General features: G+C 36.7%; 1 protein-coding gene across 1 annotated transcript in view; it reads right to left on the bottom strand.

Annotated features, from left to right (window-relative positions):
- Taf4b (TATA-box binding protein associated factor 4b) overlaps positions 1–27,372 on the bottom strand; it is a 123,038-nt gene that overhangs the window by 53,299 nt on the left and 42,367 nt on the right. The window contains exons 10-12 of the mRNA XM_059246361.1: positions 11,027–11,196; positions 6,882–7,012; positions 1,476–1,601 (exon numbers count right to left, since the gene is read on the bottom strand). Of these exons, the coding sequence (XP_059102344.1) occupies positions 1,476–1,601; positions 6,882–7,012; positions 11,027–11,196 (427 nt within the window). The remainder of the gene's footprint in view (positions 1–1,475; positions 1,602–6,881; positions 7,013–11,026; positions 11,197–27,372) is intronic.

Below are 27,372 nucleotides of genomic sequence, written 5' to 3'. Positions count from 1 at the left end.
CACAACAGTGTTACACTGCTAGCATCTTGAAATGGCAAAATGTCCTGATTTGTGTAAATACACACTAGAATGTTTAAGGGTGATGGGTCATTATGTCTCACGACTGCTTTCCAAAGACTCTCTGAACTGTAGATACAAGACAGTTATATAACTTTAAATATACTAAAAACCTCTCAACTAAGGTAGAAGGGAAAGTTGACATACTGACAGACTAAAGTGGGAGCGGGTGTGTGTGTGTGTGTGTGTGTGTGTGTGTGTGTGTGTGTAAAAGGTGCATACAAAGGATGGGGAAATGAGTAGAGATGGAACAAACTTAAGAAAATGAGGGAATATTAGAAAAGGGACAAAATTTATAGTTTTGATACTATAATTTAATATAAAATTGTTTAAAATAAATGAAAAAAGCAATTAGAGCCAAGTATCATGACTGACCCTTGAAATCCCAGCACTTCAGAGAAGGTAATAGGATAATGAGTTCAAAGGCTGCCTGGGCTACATTAGTATTAGTACATAGATCCTGTCTCATCACAGGAGGATTAAACCAACAGTTGGTGGGCTGGGTGTTGTGGTGCATGCCTTTAATGTCAGCACTCAGAAGGAAGAGGGATGCTGGTCTCTGTGAGTTCAAGGCCAATCTAGTATAAATGAAAAGTTCCAGAACATTCAGGGCCACACAATGAGGGGGGGGGGGGGGAGAGGGAGAGGGAGAGGGAGAGGGAGAGGGAGAGGGAGAGGGAGAGAGGGAGGGAGGGAGGGAGGGAGGGAGGGAGGGAGGGAGGGAGGGAGGGGATATTAGTATGTAGTTAGGAAAAGAAATAAATCTTTCAGGGACATGAGAAATTAAAAGTAAGGTCCTCAAAACAAAAACCAATACTCTAGTATTCAGCCTTCACAATTTCTTGTGAGGCTCCAACTATGTCTGTGAAGAACTGTGGAGGTACAAAACGTAAAACTGTAGTAGAACTGAACTTTTATGTAGTACTCAGGCATTACTAGTCCTAGAAAACAACTTAAAAGGAACAATACAGGTCTATGGCTCTGCCTGTCACTCCTGTTAATCTCCCTCTAACCCCTTTCCACCAACTTATATTTTGTTTCATATTCTCCAAATTATTCCTAATTTTACCACAATCTTCTTGTCTTTTAAAAATTGTTCTTGTTAACTTCAACTTGGTATATACCAAATAGTATCTCAGAGTCGAAAATAGGGAATAGGGACAGATGGACAGGAATGCTATCAGGTACACAAGAATATGAGGGGGTGGGAGAGACAAAGATTATGACTCATTGACTAAATTAACTGAAAGCTAACATCTCAAACCATCTTGGCAATGAGACACCCTATCAGTGATTTCGTTTTAGGATATTCTCAAGAGAAATCTAAAGCTTAATAAAAGCAAGACTGTCAGTCAATGATGAAGCCGATTAAGATCACATTGCCAGGCCACGTTCCTGTAAGCCACACAGTGCTTTACCTTGGCTGCTCTTAGTAACATCTCTCTTTCTTCTAGATCCTTCCTCTGTTTCTCCAATTGATCCAGCTTTTCAAGAAATTTGAGCTGTGATCTGGTATCAGTAGACAAAATGTAATTTTCACTTCCCTGGGGGGAAAAACAGTCTTATGATTCTGGACAATACATCTGCATTAGGCATTATGATACACAATACAAAACAGAGCAACTTCAACACACCAAGGGAACTACATTTTTCTTTTATTTTGTTAAACAAACAAGCAAACAAAATAAAAGCCAGAAACTTTAATTGTCCTTAAAATTTGAGAGATGATTAGCATTTACATTTCAGAAAGATTTCCTTAGCAAGCCTACTACTCAGAAACAGGAAAAGGATTTAAATCAAACCGATGCTAACCATTGGAAAAAGAATCCAGTCGAATATACCATTACCTATAATTCAATCTCCTGTAGTCAATTATTTCCTATCTACTGACATAAATATGAGTAATTAAATCTTAGATGAAAAGCAAGAAACAATCACCTCCCTGAAAAAGACAGCTAAGGAAATGAGTTACCATGGATAGAATGGTTTAATCTTAACTAAAATAAACTAAAACACTTCTATCTTAATAGAACATAAAATGGGAGACATTAAAATCACATGGTGGCACATGATTTAATCCCAGCACTATGGAGGCAGAGGCAGGCGGATCTCTGAGTTGAGGCAACCCTGATCTACAAAGCTTCCAGGACAGCCAGAGATACACAGAGAAACCCTGTCTCAAAAAAAAACAAAAACAAAAACAAAAACATGAAGGTCTGGTTTGGAGATTCCCTTATGAAATCTAAATTTAGACAGAAACTTTACTCAAAATAATTTTGTGTATAATTTATTTATCATTTATCTATTTATAAACAGGTTCTCACTATACAGACCAGGCTGTCCTGGAACTTGAGGTCATCCTGCCTTAGCCTCCCAAGTAGTGGGAAAGCATATACTTTTATAAATGAAAACTATAACAAAAAACTGTAATTTCTTATCTTAAGTATTCCATAAAATGACAAAATTAAAAATGTCTTACTTATCTGGGTATGCTAGAATACAAAAACAGTGCTTTCAAATCTAAGTATTTTCTAGTTTTCTTGACCTATGGCTACCTAGTTCCCTCTATAATACAAATATCCATATATGTGGGTTGTTGTGGGTGAAGCAGAAAGGTTTGAACCAATCAGTACTTAACCGCCATCTACTCATCTCAGAGTCAACACTTGAGGAAGACTCTTACAGACCAAACCCACTAAAGCCTGAGCTCAGCAGTAAGCGTCTGGCTTGGAACCCAGCACCACACTATTTCCATCTCCCTCCGTCTCCACTTTATCCCATGCTTATGGCTGCTTCAGTTAGCTTAGACTAAGAGATTTCATATGCCCAAGATTCTTTTTAAATTAAATTTTTATTGTTGGCATTTAACTAGATCAAAAGAGTATTACATGGTTTAAGGAAGAAGGATGTATTAGTGCTACTTATTTTACTTAAAGTTTAATACAAGAATTCCCAAGTGGTCTTTAAAGTTAAATAATACAAGATAAAATGTGGAGCACATTATAGGCCAAGCACAGAGGTTAAGCACAATAACAGTGGTTTCTTAACTACTTCATCTTTACCATTTCTGTGTTCACAAACTCTGGAGACAGTTTATGGACAGAAATTTAATTTAAAAGGGACAATAAACACTAAATTAAAAAGAAGCACAGACATTCTAAATTTTAACCATATCACATTCTCATGCTGTTTCCTTTACCAATTCAGAGATAATTGACTGTGGCATAATTTCTCCTTTTTCTTTCAGCTACAGCAAATGAGTGCCTTTCCTTAACCTACTGAATCCCTACCACCTTTTAAGTTAAGTTAATCCCTACCACCTGTTAAGTAATAAATAGCCCCAATATTATTATGTTCCTTCCTGTCTCTGTGAACCAACTAAAAGACTTCATGTACCAAAAGTATGAAAGCCACTAGAAATCCAGACTCAACTGATATTAACACCATCAGGTGAATCCCATCTCAAGGAACTCTCACAGTACCTTTTAGCTGGAGAGGGAAACTTCCCCATGGCTATAGCACAAACTGCAGCTTCAGAACAAAACACCTAGCAGAGCTGGACAATGGTGGTGCATACCTTTAATTCCAGCACTATGGAGGCAGAGGTAGGTGGATCTCTGTGTTCAAGGCTAGTCTAGTCTACAGAGTGAGTTCCAGAACAGCTAGGTCTACACAGAGAAATCCTGTCTCGAGAAAACAAACAAACAAACAAACAAACAAAACCACCAAGCAGGATAAAAAAAGCACTAGACTACATACTAGATTACTTCTTTTTTATTTAAATTTCAGTTTATGACCTATGATTAATTAGAACATTATACGTAACCAAGTACAAGATTTTCAAAAGTAACTAATGTCTAGAGTAGAAAAGATGACGGGATTTTTTTTTGCTTCTAATAATGGTGGCTCGTTTTTAAATAGTTTGTGGAGGAGAATTTCCTTTATTGTACAGATAAAAATAAATCCCAAGAGACAGAAGGGCCAGGCCAAATCTTCGATAAAAATACTGTTATTATAATTAAAGTCTATAAAATAACGGTAAGTTTTGAAGTAAATTCAAAGGTAATTAAGTGGTTTTTATTTCTTTAAAAAGGATAATTTTTTCTTTCTACATAATATTCAGGCAGCAATACTAGCTATGCTAAAGAATGAATGTAGGGAAAAGGGGGCAGGATAAACCAATAGGAAGAGTACATGTATAATACAGTGGTTCTCAACCTGTCGGTCATGATCCCTTGAGGGTGTCGAACAACCCTTCATAGGGGTTGCAGATCAGATATCCTAGATATCCGATATTTATATTACGATTCAAAACAGTAGCAAAATTACAGTTATGAAGTAGCAACAAAAATAATTTTATGTTGGGGGTCAGCACAACATGAGGAACTATATTAAAGGTCACAGCATTAGGAAAGTTGAGAGCCACTGGTATAAGTTGAGAGCCACTGGTATAACGGGAAGTTAAGAAGGTATTTATCCGCCGGGCGGTGGTGGCGCACGCCTTTAATCCCAGCACTCGGGAGGCAGAGCCAGGCGGATCTCTGTGAGTTCGAGGCCAGCCTGGGCTACCAAGTGAGTTCCAGGAAAGGCGCAAAGCTACACAGAGAAACCCTGTCTCGAAAAATCAAAAAAAAAAAAAAAAAAAAAAAAAAGAAGAAGGTATTTATCCTTAAGCTAAGTGATTAAGGTCTTCCAGATAAATACTACCCATTTTCTATGGCTATCAAATCCTAGTAACACATGCAATTGATACAATAAAAAGATTCTACCTGAAGGTAGAAAAGCTTTGAATAGCATGCTGAAATGAAATCTTTTGAGTATTTCCTTGAGATTAGAAGAGCAAAAAAAAAAAAACCAAAAAAAAAAAAAAAAAAAAAAAAAAAAAAGAAGAGTAGGCCAAGGTGGTGTCTCATGCTGACAGCCAAACTTGATAATGTGTGTGTAACATTCAGGCATGAAGGGTCACAGAGTACAAAGGTCTGTATACAAGGGCTGGTGTCCCTAAAAAGATGCCAGGAGAAGCCACTAGTAAAGGTAGAGTCTCAGTTGCAGTGGAGACCCCAGGGGCCACGGAGAAAGACCACCAGTAACACGTGGCAAGGTCAGTCTCTGAAGACAGCCCAGGAGGCCACTGATGGAGGTGCTGCCCATGGAGCCCCCAGCCTATGGGAGATGCCAGGACCACACAATGACAACAGAAGACAGTGGCAGCTGTGGAGCAGAGCTGGAGAAAGGAAAGCCTTTGGAGCCCAGAAGATCAAATGGCCACACTGAGCCATTTATACTTTGGGACTTGGGCTTTGCTTTGATTGTAACTGTGCTCTGGCTCTTTCCTCTCAAAGTAAGAAAGTATATCATTTATTTTTTTATTTTATAGTAGCCTACAGATGAGAGTTTTTGGACTTTAAAAGAAAAGTTAGACTGAGTGATGGGCTCTTTGAAAGGCTGTACAACTTTTAAAATTTGGAATGTTCTATGATTTGACTTAAGGATCACTCCATGAGATGAAACCCGTACTCAAACATTGGTTGGGTGACCAAAAACCAGAGACTAGATAGCCCAGTGACTTAGGGTAAAGCCAAATACTACTGGCCTTAAAAAAAAAAAAAAAGTGATAAAATGACTCCTAATGATATTCTGCTATCTTGCTTGGCTATCATCAGAGAAACCAAAAATGTCTGGTTCTTTGTAATGACTAATAAAATAGGGAAGCCATTAGATAGAATAAAGAAGAAAAAAAAAAAGGGAAGACACAAGAATCAGAAACAAAGGTACAACTACTACCACCTACTGAACTGACATAAGTAATAGAAAAGCTACAAAATGGACAAATTCCTAGACTCACACGAAATGGAGTACTGACATTGTTTTCTACAGCTTTTTATGGTGCTGACTGCAGATTTTTTAAGTCAGTCTGAAAAATTCACAAAAAAATTTTGAAAGTTAAGGCCCTTAATAGCTATAGGTCTTCGAAAATTCAAATGAAGCAGATGCAAGTAAGATGGTTTCTCCAGCCGGCTTACTAGGGAGACAGCAAGCAGCAGATATTCTAAATTCCTCTCATCTGTATGGCTGGCTATGAAGCTGTGGCAATGAATGATCCTAGTGCAAACTTAAAAACCTCAGGAAGTTACCTATTTACCAACATGTTGGAAATCTAGCTCTCAACATTTTTTTAATAAAGAAAAGGGTTATTCCTTTTCATCCCACCGTCTTTTCTTAAAATCCATAATCATTCAGTTATTTGCCTGCCTCTGAAACTACAATTCACAATTGATCATACCCTAAAGGCCAAGAAGCAATAAAAACTACAGTTCAAATACACTAAGTGCCTTCGTCTTGGTAACAGCAAGTCATTTTGTTACACCACTAGGAATTAGTCAGGTTATTCTTGCATTTAGTCTTTCACAACAAGAGCCAAGAACAGCAGTGAGTGACACTAGTATCAGCACTCACTGTCATCATGTAACTAAGGTCCATATCTAGCAGCGTTCAGACCACCAAAGAGAACACACAACCCATATTCCATCCTAACACAATCTCCTTCCTATTCGAGCCTTGAGGGGCCACTTCAGGTCAAACAGGTGCATATGCTATGCAACAAACACCTACTTTGGACACTACTTCAAATCCTATTTTAACTCGACTTATTATGTACGCATATTCAAGTAAAGCAATTAAGGGCACTGTTTTCCTACTTACATGAAATATAAGTCTCAGTCATTCTTCTAAAAATATATCCAGATATGGACCCTTGTCCATGAAACTACTTTAAACACTGCTCAGGAGTTGACAGTCTGTACTTCCTTAATGATTTCCTTTACCTTGTAAACAGTCATTCGATGCTGAGCAATCGTAGTCAGTTTCTCTAGAAGGCCTCGTAATCTCTCCTGTGTTGCATGGGAGATCAAGTTCACAGCATCAGAGTTAAGTTCCGTAATGTCATGCTTCTTACCTGTGGAGGCAGAGAAAATCCATTACATGTTTTAGTAGTGGCTTATAATTGAAATAATTAGCACAGCAGGTATTCAGTTCCCCCTGGAAGTCATACCCATTATGAATAAAGGTTTGGAGATTATGATTTTCCTGGTAAAGTCACAACTTCAAAGATCTTAGACATTACATTAATAAAACCTAGCCTGAAGCCTCAGAAAATATAGACATTGTTTCCCTTAGCCTCTAGAATCATTCTCCTTGCAAGGTCATTTATAGGACAAAGTTAATAAGAACACAAATCAAGTTTAGTGTTCAGGGAGGAAAATGGTAACTGCAGAAATTAGTGCTATATTCTGTTAATTTTAGTAATTAAAAAAAATGGAAAGTCACATTTTATCCTGTTTGACACTGTTAACAATTCATGACATTTATTTCAGTGAACTGAAATTATAAATCTTTTAATTCCTTGTCTATAAAAAAACCTATATTCTTTTTCTGTTTCCAATTATATTTTGCACTACTCATGTTTTCATAAATTAACCTATTAAATTACAAGTTGAAATATGCTCAAACCTCTTCATTTCACCATCAACTTCAATAACTTGTTTCTTTTATGAACAAATTGTTTTATCCAGGTTGTAATAAGAAAGGAAGTTTTAGGAAAAGAATTTGAGTGACCAACAGGAGCAGCAGCTCACTTATAATCCTATCAGCACTCAAACAGTGTTTCTTAGGGACAGCAGAACTATCTGCATCAGCAGATGGCAAACCTACAGATACAGGCAGCTAAGTAATGTCAGGGAAACGGATTTTAAAGGCTCCCGTCGGGGGTTGTGTGTATTCACACGTGTGTGGAGTGCTAGGGATCCAGTCCTCTTACTTGCAGGGCAAGTGTTTTATCCACTGAGCCATTTCCCCAGGTCTCTTTTGTTTTAAAACACACACACACACACACACACATATATTCACAGTAATTTTAAAATATTGTTTGATTTTTATATGCTAATTCACATAATACATACTTACTCATATTCTCATCAAAGGCTCAACTACAGTAAAAATCACAATTTAATTACAAGTCAAATATACTTTGACATTACCACAAAATAAATTTTGATTTAAAATGTAGTCTAAGTAAACTAAGTAGGGAGACGATTTACAATTATCTGACTTCTTTTAAAGTAAGCCTTCAAAATGTAATTCATTACTTTGTGGCAAATTGAGCTCATTTTCAATTTCAGAATGAAACGAAGGGAAAAGAAAAACCCACTACAAATTCACAACTACTTCTAAACACTCAACATAAACAATTAGTTGGGCCTTCTATACGAGGAACAGCACAATTTCAAAACAATCAAATGGCTAAAATTGTAACTGAACATAGGTTGGAAAGTCAGCTTAGTAACCAAGAGCACGTGCAACTCTCCCAGGACCTGAATTCAAGTTCTAGCACACTTGAAGGTGACTCACAACCTGTAACTCCAGCCACCTCCAATGCACCAGCACTCACATGCAGATACTCACAGACATACACACATATACAAACTTAAAAAATAAATATAAATCACAGCTAAACATAAGGTCGGCAGGGGAAGTCAAGTTATTTTAAGATTAAATTTAAAAAAAGGAGCATTCAAAATTAGTTCTTGGGGAATAGGAATTTGAAAATAACTATGTACTTATAAAACAGAAGTAATTTATTTGAAAAGCTATACTGTAATAGAAGGCTCTGGACTTGATGCTCAGTGAAACAGATAAAAAAAAAAAAAACCCTGGTATTTGTTTTTAAAAATCTGTAATATTTTTGAAGCATTAGAAATGAACAGGTGTTCATAATTCCTGAGTATATGCAATAGCAAGTGTTCAAATGTATCTTCACTAAGCAACAAATCTTAAAGCACAAGTTAAAAACTATAGATTAATTCCCACTTTTAATACTTTAAAACAAAGCCAACATAATTGATTAAGGAGAGCTAGTTAGTGCTTGCCTGCTTACTATTGACTTTATTGAATGTTTGCAATTTAATTTAGGTAATTAAGGGAAAATGAAGAATACTGACATTTAAGCCAATTTTCACATAGGAAAAATATTATGTCTAAAAAATTCTTTTGGAAAATGTGTAATTTCTATTTTTAGGAATGCCTTCAGTTGGTAATTATTCTGTAGGAAGGAATTTTATAATAAACAGAAAACATCTCTAGAAACAAATGAATATTCACCCCTTGGCTGTTTCCTTAAAGCTTAGATAATTCAGAGAATTTTTGCAGTTAACATTTTGTATTATTATATTGTTTGTGTTTCATCATTAAGAACTGAAAGCACAAATAGTTTCTCAAATTCCCCCTAAAACAGGGTTGCCAAACTACAGCTAACAGGTCAAAACTCATCTCTTTTTAAGTACAAAGTTTTACAGGAATCCAACCAATGGATTAAAAGTTTGTTTCTCCCTCAAAATGCAAGCAGAAATTCTGTCCGTGACTTGGTTATGATAACTGGAGTGTAGCCTTTTGGGAATAATTAATCATAAGGAATGAGGTAAGAGTAGATCACATGAGGGTACAACATAGAGAGCTGACCAAAGATCATCAAGGAGGCCCTGGCCAGAAATCCTGATGAGCATCCAGATCTGAGGTTCCCACTCCGAAACTGTGACAATAAGTATGTGTCACCAAAGCCGTCAAGGCTATGGTATTTTGTTATGGAAGCCAGAACCCAGTAAGATACAGTCCTGCTCACTTGTTCTTATGTTGCCCATGTTTGCTTCCCACCTGGAACAAGGGAGTTGAACATCTGTGACAGAGATCACAGGGCACCAAGTGGCAAATACCATCTGTCCCTATGTGGAAAAAAGCTGCTGATTACTATCTTACATGTCTTCAAATCGTAAGAAAATGATCATACAGAGATCAAAAGATGGCTCAGTAGTTAGGAACACACTGCACTTGCAGAGGATTCAATGGAGTTCCTAATACCCACACTGTAAAGCTCACAATCACCAGTAACTCCAGCTCTAGGACTCTACATGTCTGACCACTGTAGGCACCCTCACACTAGTGAATATACCATACACAGGACACATATATACACAGAATTAAAAATAATGTTTAATTTTAAAAATATGTCACTTAATAAAGATTTAAATCAAACTGGATAAAGTATGTGGGAGGGGAAGAGAATTGAGCCAATGCTCTGGATAACATGGCACTACAGGCAAACTGATGACAGCATTTTCTCAACAGAGGCTCCTCTTCCCAGATAATCTAGCTTGTGTCTAACTGACAAAAACCTAGCAGGAAAAACTATTATTAATCATAGTTGCTCACAAAAAAAGATAACATGGCCTTAATTTAAATTATAAAAGTGTTCAACATATCACAGCTAAAGTACTCATTTATTAATTGTGAAATAGACCAAATGTGGTATAATTCATACAAAGTCTCTTATCTCTCATTCCACTTAATATAGGGTCATATAGTCTTTCACAAGATACCGAAATCTGGCTCCAAAGAAGAGTACATTCTCTTCCGTTTTCTTAAATTCACTGTAGCCACCTAAAAAAAAAAATCACCCTGTACCTACAGAAAAATCTTAATATTGTAGCTCAGTTTTCTTCTACAGTAAGAGTGGAATTAAACTTTAGAGTTGATAGAAGGAAAATGGGGTTGGTTATTATTACATATTCCTATAATTTACAAATGTAACATTTAATAATAACTTCCATTTATATACACACATTACTAAGAACCAATAAGGAATAAGATTTTTTTAAAAGTACACATATTCATGTGAAATATGTATCTCTATTACTCAATCATAAAAAACGAAAAAAAATATTAACTTCTATTATCTATCCCAGAAACAAAGGGCTGAAGTAATTATTTTTAAAATAAAATGCTTCATTCTGTAATACTCGGGAAATCTCAGAATATTTCTAGAGCCTTACCTAATCCTTAGAGTCTGGCCATGTCTTTAGATAAAATTTCCCCTCAAAAAACATTCCTATCAGGTCAATAATCATGATTCTATACTTACCAATGTCTAAAATTCTCTTTTGTAGAGCTCCAATGAAAAGAAATGGTTCTTCTTTACATGACTGAATAAGTGTGCCAACAAATTCAGAATGTGTTGCTAAGATGCAGGCATTTTCTTCATCAAGGTTGACCTCTGCCATGCAAGTCACATCATTGATATCATCTTCACCTCTAAAGGGATAAAAAGTTATAGTTTGTGGTAGTATGTGTGTGTCTATGTGTGCGTGTGTGCGCACATGAATGCCTGTACATGTGCATGTGTGTGTATACGTGATTTCAGAGTGCAAAGAAACATAGGTCTTAGCCAAGTATGGCAGTGCCCACTGTAATTCCAGTATTTGGGGAGGAGAGGCAGGAGGACCAGGAGTTAAATGTCATCCTTGGCTACACAGCCAGTTCAAGGTCAGACTCCAAATGGAAAAAACAAAGACATAAACAGATCTCTCTTATAACTAGTATTATGTGATTGAGTTTATCAATGGAGTGAGCTGAAGAACGCTATCCTTCTCCTTAAGCTTTTAAAATTAAACCGGCGTCACTCACAGAAGAGTAAGTTCCCTGGAAGATAAATCAGAAGCTGCTGTGTTCCAGAGCTTATCTTTCCCTCTCTGGTAACTGAGACACACCAAGAGGGATGGGACTTAGCCCAGTCATCCACAAATCCTCTACAATGAAAGACAAGGAAATGAAAACAGACTCTTTGCTTTCATCCAGGATTGTTAAAAGCTCCTCCAGATTTCCCCTGTGCACTCCACTATTCCACTTAATGGCAGCAGAAATACTAGACCATAAAAAGTCATATTATATAAAGTCCCCTAAGAAACTATTTATCTGCCTAGCTATTCTGCAATCAAATTTTTAAATTAATTTTGTTCTTATGATTCACATTCTTTGTATACTTCTGTACCAAATGAATACATTAAACCACACTCGCAAGCAATTGGCTACAAAGGACCTATATTCAAAATATAAATAAAAATGCACACATGCATATACATGCACACAAAAAACAAACATGAAATACGTTGTTTTACACTAGTAAAATTAATCTCATAGGGTTGCATTTATATAGTACTAACGAGAGGATAGTACTTAAGAGAAGAAATACAATAAAATTTCCACTGAGCATCCTTTCCACCATATGTAATAACAGTCTAGTTACTGATCATGATTCATATACTAATTATACAAAAGTGATTATTAAAGAGTAGTCCATAAAAAGTGGGAAAATGGCACATCATGAGTCTATGTCAAATAGATTTAAATCATTTATCCCCTGGTGATGATGCATTTGTGTAGAGAATAAATTAAAATTGTCAAACACTCAAGAAATGAAGGTCCTTGGTGTACACTCTAAAAAAGCAGCACATTAAAGGTGAGGAGGAAAAAAATGACCATAAAACATACACAAGAGAGCCAAATGAAAGAAAGGTGCCAGACACACAGCTTAAAGTTAAAAAAAAGAACAATGGCTTTATCATCATGCAGCCCACTAACAGCTCAACCTTTAAAAGTGTGTCTGTACTAGGGGAAAAGAGAACAAATAATGTTGCAAACTACTAATAACACATTCATAATAAAGAAAGTAGATTCCATCTATTAAATGTCACAAAGTTCTCAATGGCTCTAAAAATCGACTTCCAACTGATATAAATCAAGTGAAATGTCCAGTTTTAAATATTTAAACACAAATCATAAGAATGGCAAAAATAATTACCTAAACAAGGATCAGATTCTAAGTAAAAAAAAAAAAATATTTTAAAAAGGCCTAAGTAGAGCCGGGCGGTGGTGGCGCACGCCTTTAATCCCAGCACTCGGGAGGCAGAGCCAGGCGGATCTCTGTGAGTTCGAGGCCAGCCTGGGCTACCAAGTGAGTTCCAGGAAAGGCGCAAAGCTACACAGAGAAACCCTGTCTCGAAAAACCAAAAAAAAAAAAAAAGGCCTAAGTAGAGCCTAGCATCCCAGTTACTAAATTAAGAGTAAGCAGGAGTAATGAGTTTCGATGTTATACTGGATGGTAAAGTGACAACAGAAAACAATAATGAATATATGTTGCAAAACAAAAATACAAGGATCTTGAATGTTTTCACCAAAAAGAAATGGCAATTGATTAAGACTGAATACATTACTCTGATTTGAACATTATACTATGTATGTATTATTAAAACATAACACAGTATTCATAAATGTGTAACATTATATATCAAGTCCCAGTTTTCTGAGGAACAACCATATTGATTTCCAAAGTGGTTATACAAGTTAGCACTCCCACCAGCAAAGGTAGAGTGTTCCCCTTGCTCCACAGCCTAGTCAGCATGGGCTGTCACTTGTGCTCTTGACCTTAGTCGTTCTGACAGGTGTAAGATATAATCAATCTACCTCAAGAACCAACTATATATAACACTCTTAGGCATAAACCCAAAGGACACCCCATCCTACCACAAGGACACTTGCTTAACTATGGTCATAGCTTTATTCATAATAATCAGAAACTAGAAACAACCTAGATGTCCCTCAACCGAAGAATGGATAAAGAAAATGTGATACACTTACACAGTGGAGCTATTAAAAACAATGGCATCATGAAATTTGCAGGCAAATGGATGGAACTAGAAAAAAACTCATCCTGAGTGAGGTAACCCAGACCCAGAAAGACAAACATGGTATGTACTCACTCTGGGATGGGAGAATAGTACGGCTTTCACTGGCAGAGTTGGGGCATCTAGGATAAGCACTGAGATCATAATCCATACAGGTAACATTATACAGAGTGAGCAAGTTGTATCTGTATCTTTAGGAATGTATGTGTGTGTATAATAACAAAGAAAAGGTGTTAGTGCAAGGTTGCGGGGGGGGGGGGGGGGGGCCGCCGGTACGTTGGAAGGACTGGAAAAATAAAGGAGGTAAATGATGTATTATAATTTCAAAAAATAAAAATTATAAATAAATTAAAAGTTTATGAAGCTGGAGAGATGGACTGCGGTTAAGAAAACTTGCTGCTCTTGAAAAGGACCTAGCTTTGGTTACCAGCACCCACATAGCAGCTTACAACTGTCTCTGGCTCAAGTCTGGGATTTAGACACCTCAGTGAACACTGTAAGCATGTGTTACACTTACTTAGATGCAGGCAAAACACTCATATACATAAAATAAAAAGAAATGAATCTTTAAAAATAAATAAGAATCACTACATAGAAACAATTGAGACTGAATGCTTATAAATGAGATTTGTTTGCAGACCCATGTAAATAGCATCTTGCTTTTCTGTTAGGAGTTCCTGCATAGCTCCTATTGGAAACTCAAACAGGCTTTAGACATCAGTTCCAGGCCTATGTACTACAAGTTCAAAAACCAGTACCAGAATATAACTCAAAGAGAAGCTCTTCCTGACAAAGAAGAAACTAAATACACACTAATTACTTTTTGCCCACCTTGTCCCAACCTAACCACAGTTCCTCTGGTACAGCTAACAGTGAGCACTGCCACAGGAGCAGGGGGACCTCGACTGGAAGAAGAGAAGGTGCCACAGTGAAAGTACTCGAGCCTTTTCAAAGTTCCTCCGGCGAAGGGGGCAGACTGTAGGACAGCAAAGGCAACCCTGGTGGCAGAACTGTCGATAAAAGACAGACAGACTGGGACAGACGCAAGACTATCACAAATAAAAGCCACGGAGCCAAGTCTTCTAGTATAACGCAGGGTCTTCTAATGAAGGTATTATGCCACATAGTCTATTATTTTAAAAGACACTCAGGAAAGAAAATTTAGTAGTTCAGTAGAAAAGCGGTCCAGAGTCTGTGGAGTAGCACATCACACAGATTAGGTGAGACCCACTTGCCATGTGTTTTCCTCTGAAACTCCTCTAATTGATTTGTTTTGATGAAGTTAAATACTTCTCAGTGTCTACTGCCTTAAATTTTTTCTACTATTAAGCTCTGCAATAGCACTAGACGAATTCTTCTGAAGGAGACAGAATTACATTCCTTTCCTGTTTAAATCCATGTGAGGACCGTGGTTTCCCCCTCTATCTTCTGTCAGTAAACCTCCAGCCTGTTAGTCTTGATTCTTGTCTAATCTTCAGCTTGCCTTGCTCTCTTATTTTTAGCCAAAGCCTGATCTATATGCTAGGTTCAACTTCAATTACATATTTTTAAAACATCTGCCCAATTTGTCTTTAAATATTTCAATTACTTCTCAAATTGGCACAACTTTTAAACTTCTAAGAACATATTTTGGCCCATTATAATAGCTCTTACTATGGTATCTAATCTAATGTTCAATGTATTTGCCTCAATTTACAACAAAACTACCCTAACAAAACTATTCCTAACAAAGCAGTATATAACTTGCACATAGATATTTAAAGAATGTTTCTGTGCCTTACAATAATGTGCTGGTTGCCTAGGATAATATACTGAGCACCAGAGAAGAGTAAAAAAATGGCAGCTCTGAATCATTTGGTCTACTTTGTTATCCTGACTGCCAATTACTAAGTAAACTAAGGTTTAACTTCTCTGAAGTTACTTTCGGTAAAAGGGTAGAATGTTAGACTGAGGACTGAAGAGGGAATTTATATCATACAAATAGTGAGTCCACATACTTCTCAACTTATTATGAAGGTGGCACTCTCAAGTCCTTTGTAAACTGTAAGCTTCATAAATTAGAAATATACTTAATATACCACACATCATAGGTTAGCTTAGCCTCCTGTAAATAGCTCAGAACACTTCCTTCTACTATTCTATAGGCAAGGCACACTATGGCAATAACTACATAAAATGAGAAGGAAAGGAACAGAAAAAGAGACTACAGAAAAACCCAGGAAAATGGTAAGAGGCTCTGGGCTAGCACCCCGGGCTAAAAGCATGAGTGAGTCTTACTTTTCCTGCTGTATCACCTTTTCAGTCTTGTGCTAAGTAGTATGCAAAATGCTTTATATATGAGTCAAATAAGAATCTTTTTAACTACCAACAAAGTAAGCAAGGGAGCGTGGTCCACACCTAGTTTCAGCCCCTCGGCATCTTGCCTGTGAAGTTTGCCTTCTAAGTTCTCTCCCAGTAGTCATTCTGTTCAACTATGACATGTTTATAAACACATAAACTTGATCATTTCTCTATACATATTTAAGTTAATTTCCACACAGGAAATTCTCCTCGGCTTTTTATTAACTAAAATGTAGCATCACATACTGAAGTATTTCTCAGAATTTAATGTTTTTTAAATTTATTTATTATAGATGTATAAGTATTTTTACCTGCATGTATGTTTATATATATACCACATGACTGCCTGGTGCCTGTAGAGGCCAGAAGAGGGTGTGTTGGGTCTTCTGAAATCGGAGTTGTGGCCCCGATCAAATGCTGTGAACTGAACCCAAGTCCTCTGCAAGAACAAGTACTCTTAACTGCAGAGCCATGTCTCCAGGCAACTATTGTTTTTAGGATCAGCTAGAAAGAATATTTAAAATGAAGGTCATGCAATCAGAAACATCCATATACAGCACTCACGGTTTCTATTCAGTATCACGAAAACCAGCAATCTAAGAGGATGTTGCAATTTTTAAAGATTAATTTCTAAAATTGTGTTTGTGTGTGGTGGGGGGAGGCATACATGAAGGTCAAAGAACAGCTCTGTGGAATCATTTCTTCCTTCCATCTTTACTCCTGTGATCAACTCAGGTCCCCAGACTCACACGGCCAGCACTTTATCTACTCAGCCACCTCATCATCAGCCCTGTTTTATTCCTTAAAAAGCACACCTGTATGATAAGAACCAAACATGGAAATGCACCAAGCTATAAAAATTAAGAGTACTGGTTCTAGAGACACCAAGGTTTGTAGACTCTGCCCTACAATGGTAAGGTGACTGTGGTAAGTGTGAATGTTCTCATCTCTACTCATCAGTTGTCCCATCTAAAAAATGAAGATGAAATCATATCTCTCTTACGTGCGCTTGAATGAAAGCCATTAGAAGTTAAAACTGTATTAGAAACTAAACATGCATATAATTTTAAGGATAAAATAATAAGCCTACCATGATAAAATAAATAACTTTAAATGTAAGCAATATAAAATTTAAAAATGAGCAAAAAAGAGTAGACCCATTGCCATCCTCTCTTTTCATAAACCTCCCTAAAATACACTTTGAGTCTCATACTCTCACACCCGTTAGTAACATTATGTACTCGCAAACTGGAAAACAGCTGTTCATTCAGTTATTTAAATACTTACTCTAAACTAAGATTACTATACAAAACTTAACTCATATCAGCATCTCCAACAACTATGTTAGAATATGTAAGGGCTATCAATTTTACGATGGTAGACATACTTTTTCCAAAATTTTAATTTTGCTTAAAACCCCAAACCTTATTATTGAAAAATTTGTATTTTATTCATTTTCATTAAAATGCTAAATCCTCTAGTCAGCATAACAGTAGTTTGTCTGTCATTGTCCATTTAAGTCAAATGGTGTATAATAAAAAGTGGTCAACTGAGCTCACAATCCAAACGCAAGCACAAGACACTATTGAGAAAATCACATCACCATAACATACAGCCGAGGGCTCTGTCACCCTGACTATTAAACAGGTATGTCCCCAGTGTCAAGGGCTGACAAAATGGTTTGTACTACCTCATTAAGAACAATCTTTCTCTTTTAACTACCCCTTTCCCGTCTCTTTATTTAATGTAAGTGAATGTGTCGAGGATAAAGAGTAAGTGCTGAGGTGACACAAGCAAGCCACAGCTGGTCTCTCTGAGGAACCAGATGCACACCTCCATCACTTTAGAAGCATCAACAGCTTACACAGTGCAAAGGGCTAATAATCTAACACCAATACCTTGTAACACCCTGAAAGAGTATGTTTCAAAACTCTTTTCTTCAGACTACATTTTGAGAACAGTAGGTACCTATTAAATTGTGACGATTAGCAGACAAACCTAAAAGATTGTTAAAACAGATTCCAGTCATTCTAGTCTCCAGATATTTCATTCTGGGTAAGCGTGGAATAAAAAATTCAGCAAGTTCCTTAGGTAACTCTGAAATTGCTGATCTACAATATACTAGCAAATGTTAAGGCAGTTCAAAATGTATCTGTTAGTCTTTTCCTACATTTATATCTCTCTATTACATTAGTTCTGCTAAGAAATTTGTAGCATAAATCACAACAGCATTATCAATGTCTTTGATCTTTCTCAGGGATAGGCATGACCAATAAAACTAACTCCAGCCCACATAGCTTTAACCTTTGCTCATGGTGTGCTCACCTCTAAGGATTTTCATCAGTTCATTATGTTTATGTTATATTTGTGTTTAGCAATAAAGTAATTTTTCCTAAACATCATTCACCATTATAAACTATGTTTGCAATACAAATTGTATTAGCATTGCCATGTGTTGTCTGTACTTGCTTTCTGAAAGCAAGACAGGTCCCCTAATCTCAGACTTAAGCAGGTTTATCACGAGGGCCTTCAAGACCCTTTGCTGGGGCAGGTTGACTCCCTCTATTTATGACAGAAAGAAAGAAACACAACAGCAGCTAAGGCATTAAGAAATTGCACCTAGAACTTTTAATGGCAAGTTACAATTTGCTATCCTATGTTATAAAAATCCCTCCAGTGGAATGGGAAGCTGGAAGCTCATTCAAGGAGAGAACTCTCTGTTCTGCTTAGGACTCTCAAATGGTTACTCCAGCACGACTGTTATCAGAGCTTCCCCAGTCATGTCTGCTGAACACTGTAAATACCTGATTTGATGGTGGTATTTAGCTGCTATTTACTATGTTCTTTTAATTGCCATGTGCACAATAAATTGACTCACTCAATATCAAATGTATGGCAATTGTAGATAGTGTTCTGTACAAAATAGTGTTCAACAGCTTTGAAAGACTTCATGGTCTCATCTCCATGTCAGTCTCTGCAGTACCCTGTGGCATGTCAGGCATCTAGCTTCCATCTTTTAGTTGGATTTTAACAGCATGTCTAATCTAAAGTGGGCTTAGCTAACATGAATGTGTTTTCTCTGCCTCCTTACTAGCTTCAAACATTGTTTGGAGCTCCAACAAACATTGTTTTCTCTCCTTTAAAGAAAAAATCACTAGCCTGAAATGATTAAACACTGTATCAGCAGCACATCAACAATACATACTATTAATGGATTTGTATGCACCATACAATACACAAAACAAGGTGTATATGTTTAAACACATTTAAAATATTTTAGAGAACTTGATTACCCTTGCAATATGGAAAAACTGAGTATCAGATTTAGCAGTAATACATACTATGAAATAATATTATCATCTTGTTCTAGATGAAACCTGAATCTCTGGTGCCCTCTGGTGTCTTAAACACTATACGACCTCTAAAAATCATCCCAGATACACCAAGAAGCTAAATACAAAATAGGATTTCCTAGTGAAAAAGTCACAAATTTACAACATAAATTTAGATTAACGAGATACCTCTGAACAAAAAAAAAAAAAAATGAAGATATCAGTCTGTATTACTAAATCCAATCTAGTTTAGTTAAGACTGGGTCTAATGGCATTATACTACTGTTCTTTCTTACTTAATATAAGTCAACATTAAGGGTCTGTTCTTTAATTTCATTTGGAATAAGCAGCAGTAATACTATTTCCAAAAAAAAGCACAAATTTCTTAAACACACTGCAATATGTGTAAGATTACATATGATCCAAATTACTAGAAAGTATTTTTAAAACACATCTCAGTGCAAAGTAAGACAGCTGATTTAAATAAAAAAGACACCAAAAATAAAAACACTGTAGTATGTACTTTAATAGTGCTAGGAAAACTAATATATCCACACATAGAAGAATGGAAGCAGATCTCTACCTCTTGCCCTCTAAGAAAATGAACTCAAAATGGATCTAAGACCTTAACGTAAGACTTAAAACTCTGAAATCATTAGAGGAAAATGTAGGGAAACACTCAGAAAATAATATAAACAGCTGACCAATGGGGCCTCATGAAACTGAAAGGTTTCTGCACAGAAAAGGAAAGCATTAAAAGGTAATAACACAACCTACAAAATGGGAGGAAATCTTTGCTGGATAGGTATTTGACAGAGTATTAATATCTAGAACATACAAAGACTAAACAAAAAGAAATCAAATAACCCAATAAATAAATTAGCTTATGAAATGAAAAGACATTTCTCAAAGAATGAAAAATAAATTAAAACTACATTAGGATTTCATGTCACCCAGTCAAGAAGGAAGTAAACAAAAATGTTGGCAAAGACACGAATAGAGGAGAAACTTTACACACTGCTGGCAAGAATGCAATCTAGTCCAGACACTACGGAAATCAATACAGAGGTTTCTGAAATGGGCAAAAATGGAGTTACAATATGACTCAGCTATCCTACTCCTAAGTATTTACAGAAAGGACTCCAAATTCAACACATCACAGAGATGCACATCAATGATTATTGCATGTACAATAGCTGTATTATGGAACCAACCCAGGTGTCCAAAAACTGAAGAGGAGAAACGAAAAATGCAATTGATATTTTTCAGATATAAGGAAAGAAGTTTTATCATTTTAAGATAATGGATGCAGGTGGAGATAATCATTTTAAGCAAATTAAGCTGGTCTCCAAAAAACAAATATGTTTTCTCTTTTTTATGATTCCTAGATTGTAACTACATAAAATCATTTATTAAATATGACAATAAATTAGTGGCAAAATATTCTAAGGGTACAAAAAAGATTACTAGAAGAAAGGAAAATGTAGGCGTGAGAGGAATACAGTCAATGTATAATATATACATATAAATATACTTTTATATAGTACAACATCATGTATAATGAATATATTCATTGAAAAATATTTAAGTATATTTAAGGGGGGAGGGGACTCTCAGAAGATTGCTAAGTAGGTGGAGGTGCTTGCCACATTAAGTGTGAAGGAAGACCTGAGTCAAATTTTCAGAACCCACACAAAAGCCACATGTGTAGTACAAGTATCTGTAATCTCAGGGTTCATAACGAAACGACAGATGGAGACAAAGAGAATCCCCGGAATCTCAGGACAGCTAGCTGGATAGACAATAAAGAAACTGCATCTCAAACAAAGTGGAAGGTAGTCACTGACATGTATGGTTGTCTTCTGACCTCCACACTCACACTTTGGCACTTGTGCCCACATTCATACATATAAATGTGCATCCACATGTACACACTCACACATACACACTGCACATATAATAATAAATATATAATAATTTATAAAAGTTTTAAATAGAAGCTGAACAAAAGAACTCATAAAATTTTTTTAAGTATCTAGAAATAGGTAAGATTATAAACACTCCTAATTTTCAAGCAAACACACACACACACAAGTAATAATGTAAATGTTCATAGATAATAAAGGAGAGAGGGAAATATACACAGAAGGATAAACAAACAAATGGGTAAGTTAGGTAAATACCTGAGACACAACACAGATGTCTGAAGTAACTTTATAGTAATTGGCTAGGTAAAGTCTCTCTAAAGGACTGTGAAATGTACAAGCCTCTGTATGAAGACTAGGGGCAGCTTTCAGTATATTCCATGACTACAACCACTGTGGGAACAAAATTTTAAACCTAGAGACTGGGACTCTAATACTAACACTCTTGATTACTTTCCCTGACTATGGAAAATAACCTTTCAAATTACTTATGTAACTGTGAACAGATTTCCTTCTATCTACGAAAAAAAATTCTAATAAATATAACCATGGATCTAAGTGCAAAATCCTCCACATATCAAAAATTCAGTGTTTCCTAAATTAACCTAATCAAATGATCTCAATACATTATTTTCATGGGACTTTGAAGCTGATCCTAAAATTCATATTCAAGAAGAAAAAGAACAAATAATACCAGGGTACTTTTGATTTAAAAAAAAAAAAAAGTACCAGAGTAAGGGAGTTAACTTTAAAAAAAAAATGCCCCAGTGAGGAGATCAGCTATAACAACAACAATAAGAGGGCCCATAAGACAGCTCATCAGGTAAAGGCATTTGCTGCCTTACAATGTAAGCCTAGCCACCCGAATTCAATTCCCAAAACTCATGTAAAGGTGGAAGGAGGGAACCAATTCTACAAAGTTGTCTTTTAACTTCTACACACATGCTGTCCCACACATGCACCCCCCAACAATTTAAAATTGAAAACATCCAGCTGGGCAGCGGTGGTACACATCTATAATCCTAGCACTTGGGAGGCAGAGGCAGGTGGATGTCTGTGAGTTGGAGGCCAGCCTATTCTACAGGTCAGATTCTAAGACAGATTCCAAAGCTACACAGAGAAACCTTGTCTCAAAAAAAAAAAAAAAAAAAAAAAAAAAAAAAAAAAACAACCAAAAATTGAAAACATCCAAATAGTAACATAAAAATAAATTAAAGTAGTGTTACTTAAATGAAATGTGCCTTCATATAAAATAAATTTATGACCATGATGGCATTTCAAATCAGAAAAGTAAAGCACTCCTAGTGACTAATGTTGAAGACAAACATCCATTGGGAAAAGTTACTATCAAGAACTGAAGGTGTAAAAGTAAAAACATCTATGTGAGATATGTCTGTATAAATAATACCCAACAAAACACAGAAGCACATCAATAGGAGCTCAAAATAGGGAAGATGTTTTAGAATTCAAAAGTCATAACATGATTTTAAAATTCACTATATGAAAGACACTATAAACAAAGTTAAAGCTAAAAGATCGGGAGAAATTTACAACATAAATAATAATGCATTACTGCTCACTGCCTACACATATATGTGGAAATAAGCAATCAAAACAAAAGTGAGCAAAAGGTTAGAAACCTCCCATTCTTACATTTCTGCATATAGGTGGACTAGATTTACTGAAGAGCAATTATACAACACCAGAATTAGACCAGCTCAGCGTAAATTATCATTGTAGCCACAGAATCCGTCAAAAAACATTTTTAAAGCACCATGAAAACCAGCAATGAGCACATCCTGAAGAAAGAATGGCCTCCTAGGCAATTCCCTGTGGCTAATACAAGTCTCTGACACAGGGGAAGAAGTATCTTGAGCTGTCTGGATGAGAACTGGAATAAAGTGGTCTCCATTCGTCTCTGGTTCCTACCACAATGATAAATCTTCTATGGAATTAAGAAAACCGAATTTAGATCCTCAGGTCAATTCTGACTTACCCATACACTAAAGTTAAAATTTCAGCTACAGTTTTCATTTCTAAATGTCCCACTTAGATAATCAGTGCTTTAATACATACTCAGATTTAAATATTAGTATCCAACATTTGATCATGCAGTGGTTGAAGTCACTGAAATTCCAACCATGTAGCTTTCCCCTGTAATGTGACTCAGGATGACTTTGCTGTACATCCTCATCTCTAAATGTGAACACATACATGAATACCATGAAACAATGTAATGACATCTTTTAAGTGCTGAAAGGCCCACAAATGTCACTCATAATTAGAATCTTACTCCTGACATCAGTCTACATAACCTAAAATAACCTTAAAATATTAGAAATGATAGAGCAAGCAGTGGTAGAATCTTTTTAGAACCCTGAGTTTCTTTATATCAGTAAAAGAAAAGGCAATTATCAAAACTATTACTTATAATAACCAAAAGGTACTTAGAAATACCACATCTATTGGATATTTACAACAAAATCGTATACATCTATATAAATAAATGACAACACTTTATTAAAAGTATTAAAAAGACCTGTGAACTCAAAGTCAGGCCAACTGAAACCCTACAGAGATTGGGGGAACTCAACAAGCTGAGTTTAAAATGTACAAGGAATGGCAAAAGCCTACGTACAGCCAAAAGAAGGAAGAGGGAAAGAGGAAAAGAAACAAGGAAGACAAGGACAGAAAGCAGACACAGCAGGGCATGGTATCCGGTGCCTGAAACCCCAGAGATTAGAAGGCCACAGCAGGAGAACTGCAAGTGTTTTTTCTATTTCCCTGGCACTTGTAGAGTGCCCAAAACTCACTGTGTTCTGCACAGCACTTTATTCTTCAGTGTGGGCTAGAGTGAAAGATCATACCCCACCCAATAGTAGGCATGATAACAAGAATGGGAGGAAAGACGCCAGGTGGGTTATTTGCTAACTGAAAATTTAAGCCCTTAAAAGCCCCCTGAAATACATATAAGAGATGGTATGGGTCAGTGACTCTCCAAATTGGAAATGGGAACCCTAGTCCACAACACAAGAAAACTTAACAAATCCTGCTGACAGGAATATTTAAATAGAAGTAAAAGTTGGAAAAGGCAACAGTAAAGACTACTCACACTCTAGTTGGAGGCTCTCTTAAACAATGTCTAAGGAGTTCAAAAAGATAGCAAATTCAATTACTTTAAAATTAAAAATGTCAGACCAAACTATATATCATATAAATGTGACCTGTAAAACACTAACTGTATATTTGAACAAAAATTATGAAAGTTGTCAGGTTTATACACAATCTACATAGGCTAAAACACAAATCGACTGTTTGTAGACCAGTATCTTATTATCAGCGTGTGTGTGTGTGTGTGTGTGTGTGTGTGTGTGTGTGTGTGTGTATTCATATGTATATACATATGAAAAACTGATAAAGCACAACAACTATTCTTCAAATTTTTCTGTAAAAGGATTAATTAGCAAGCTGCAGAGAGACCCAGATACTGAGGAATCAGTCCCAAGCCCAGAGCCTCACTGAAGCAGATCCATTTCTCAATCTAGTCTTTTCCTTGAGTATATGCAAATTCTTGATATGGACAAGACACTAAACAGACACAAAACCAGCAGCAGCTAAGGAGCAGAAAAGCCAACAGAGCACCAGGTAAATTTGTGAAGATAAAGACAGAAAGTTAGAACTCAGTGTGTCCAAGGCTTGAAGCATGGGCTATGAACCATATAAAGCAGTGGGCTGTTTACCAAGGAAGCATTCAAGGGAATATTAAAGAAGCCAAGGCCCTGGTGGGGAGAGGGGGAAGTTCTATGCAAAGTACAATAAATTTACAGTACCAGGGCAATGAAACTTGGGGTTCACAGTCCAGTAAGGAAAGAAAAGCAGTGTAAGTCCCCACTGAAATCTTGAGGGACTACCTGATGGGGGACACCAAAGTCAATGTCTTAGAAAGTTGACAAGTGGCTTCAAAGGAGCTGCCTCACAGCCTAGACTGAGATGACCCCTTAAGGTTCCCTTCAGGCCTCTGAATTAAGTCTTCCTAAAGGGAAACCACAAACCCCTCCTGTAGTTGTTTGCAGCAGAATGCCCCCAGAGGCTCCTATGTGTGAACACTTGGTCTCCAATTGGTGGACTATTCAGGAAGGATTAGGAGGTGTGGCCTTGTCAGAGAAGGCAGATCACAGGAGGTAGGCTTTGAGGTTTCAAAGGCCTATGCTAGGCCCCATCTCCAGCTCTCTTTCTGCCTCCTCTTTTGGATCAGATGTAGGCTCTCTGCTACTGCTCTGGCCAAGGCAGGCAGGCAGACAGGCAGGCAGGCAGGCAGGCAGGCAGACAGCCTGATGCCAAGCTCTCCACCACGATGGTCACAGAATTACTCTCTGAAACTGTAGCAAGTCCCCAATTAAATGCTTTCTTTATAAGCTGCTTGGGTTATGGCATCCCTTCACAGCAATAGAACAATAAGAAATTTTCCAAATAACCTGGGTATTAGAAAAAGTAGGCACTGGCTTTACAGTAATTTAGTTAATTATTAATTATTCCCATTGAGGGAAAGATGAATAACTATACCTCAAAACAATAATCCGTTAAAAAAAAAAGAGGGCTTTCATTTTTGTCAGTTGCAAAATGTTCAATTAGTAACAATTATAAAACACTTTTAAAAACAAACAATGCAGGCAAAAATTGAAAGGATGTCAACCCCTGGGGGATGGAAACAAATTGAGTGAAACAAGTACATTCCTGTTTTATTATCTGACCACTCCCTTTATGTATGTTGTCACATTCCTAGTGCCTTGAGGGATCCTAAGAACAAAGGTTGAAATACATAATGTAAAAATTGACAAGAGTAATAGAAAAAGAAGCAAGCCGACAAACAGGTATTTTATTATTCATTTTGAGTAAGTTATAGAAAAAGCTACAAAAGTCTTTACAAATGTTAGGATGCAGATCACATTGGTACCATTGGCCACCTTTAACAAAATAACATTTAAAAACCTACCCAAACCAAATGCTCATGAGACAGTCATCAAGACTTACCATAATGAGGTTTCCTAGCAAATTTACGAAGACTAAAAATGTTCAGGTTATGTTCTCTGATCACAGACTGCTTGGGAAGGAAAAACAAAACACGTAGCATCGTCTCAGATAACAGCACTACCAAATAAGAAGCAGAGTACTGACTGATGAGAACAAAAGGAAAGCAAAACTCTTCATCTTCAGTACTTGGGGAAATTTGGCATTTTTACATGTTTAGATCAAGAAAAACTGATTTAATGAACAAAGTTTCCAACTTTAGAGGCTAGGACATGGGGAGCACCTTGACTCTGAATCTAACTTCCCATGTTAAGAATCAGATCAGGCCGGGCGGTAGTGGCGCACGCCTTTAATCCCAGCACTCGGGAGGCAGAGGCAGGCGGATCTCTGTGAGTTCGAGGCCAGCCTGGACTACCAATTGAGTCCCAGGAAAGGCGCAAAGCTACACAGAGAAACCCTGTCTTGGGGAAAAAAAAAAGAATCAGATCAGTGGTAGTCGGGGACCCAGGGTAGAATGTGAGGACTGGGTGGTTAAAAAAAAAAAAAAAAAAGACAACAAAAACCCTTTTGAGCTGTTGAAAATATTCTTTTTATCTTGATTATGGCACCTCATACACGGGTTTAGCCTTTTGTCAAAACTCGCTGAACTGGAAAACACTATTGCATAAATGCATCATTGTCTTCCAACATTTCCTCCAAAACCAACACAGAACAATAGCTACAGCCTCTGTGCAGCCTGAAGACAAAGAATACCCAAACTACAAATTATTCCAAATGAAAAAGAGAAATAAATCTCAGGGTAAAGCTACTCATCTATGATGCCTGGTATTTGCCCCACATGCCATGGGCACCCACCTCAAGCCTTGTGGTAAACAACAAAGGCTCCAGGAAAGAAAGTAGAGGTAGCAATTGGTATAAGGACGAAATACACTATCAGAGAAAGGCAAATATAGTCCAAGTAGAGAATAAATGGAAAGAGAAATGTAAAAGGAGAAACACCTTTTTTGAAGATTAAAGTTAGAAAAAACTCAGAGTGCTACAATAAAAAAGAGAAACAACTACAATAAAAAGACCTTATATCAAAAACATCTAGCCCCTAAAAAGATGAGCATCAAAAGGACT

The sequence above is a fragment of the Peromyscus eremicus genome, chromosome 19, assembly GCF_949786415.1.
Source record: "Peromyscus eremicus chromosome 19, PerEre_H2_v1, whole genome shotgun sequence".
In the NCBI taxonomy this organism is placed as follows: Eukaryota; Metazoa; Chordata; class Mammalia; order Rodentia; family Cricetidae; genus Peromyscus; species Peromyscus eremicus.
Note: the sequence above shows the minus strand (reverse complement) of the source record. Positions and strands in the feature narration are given on the sequence as shown.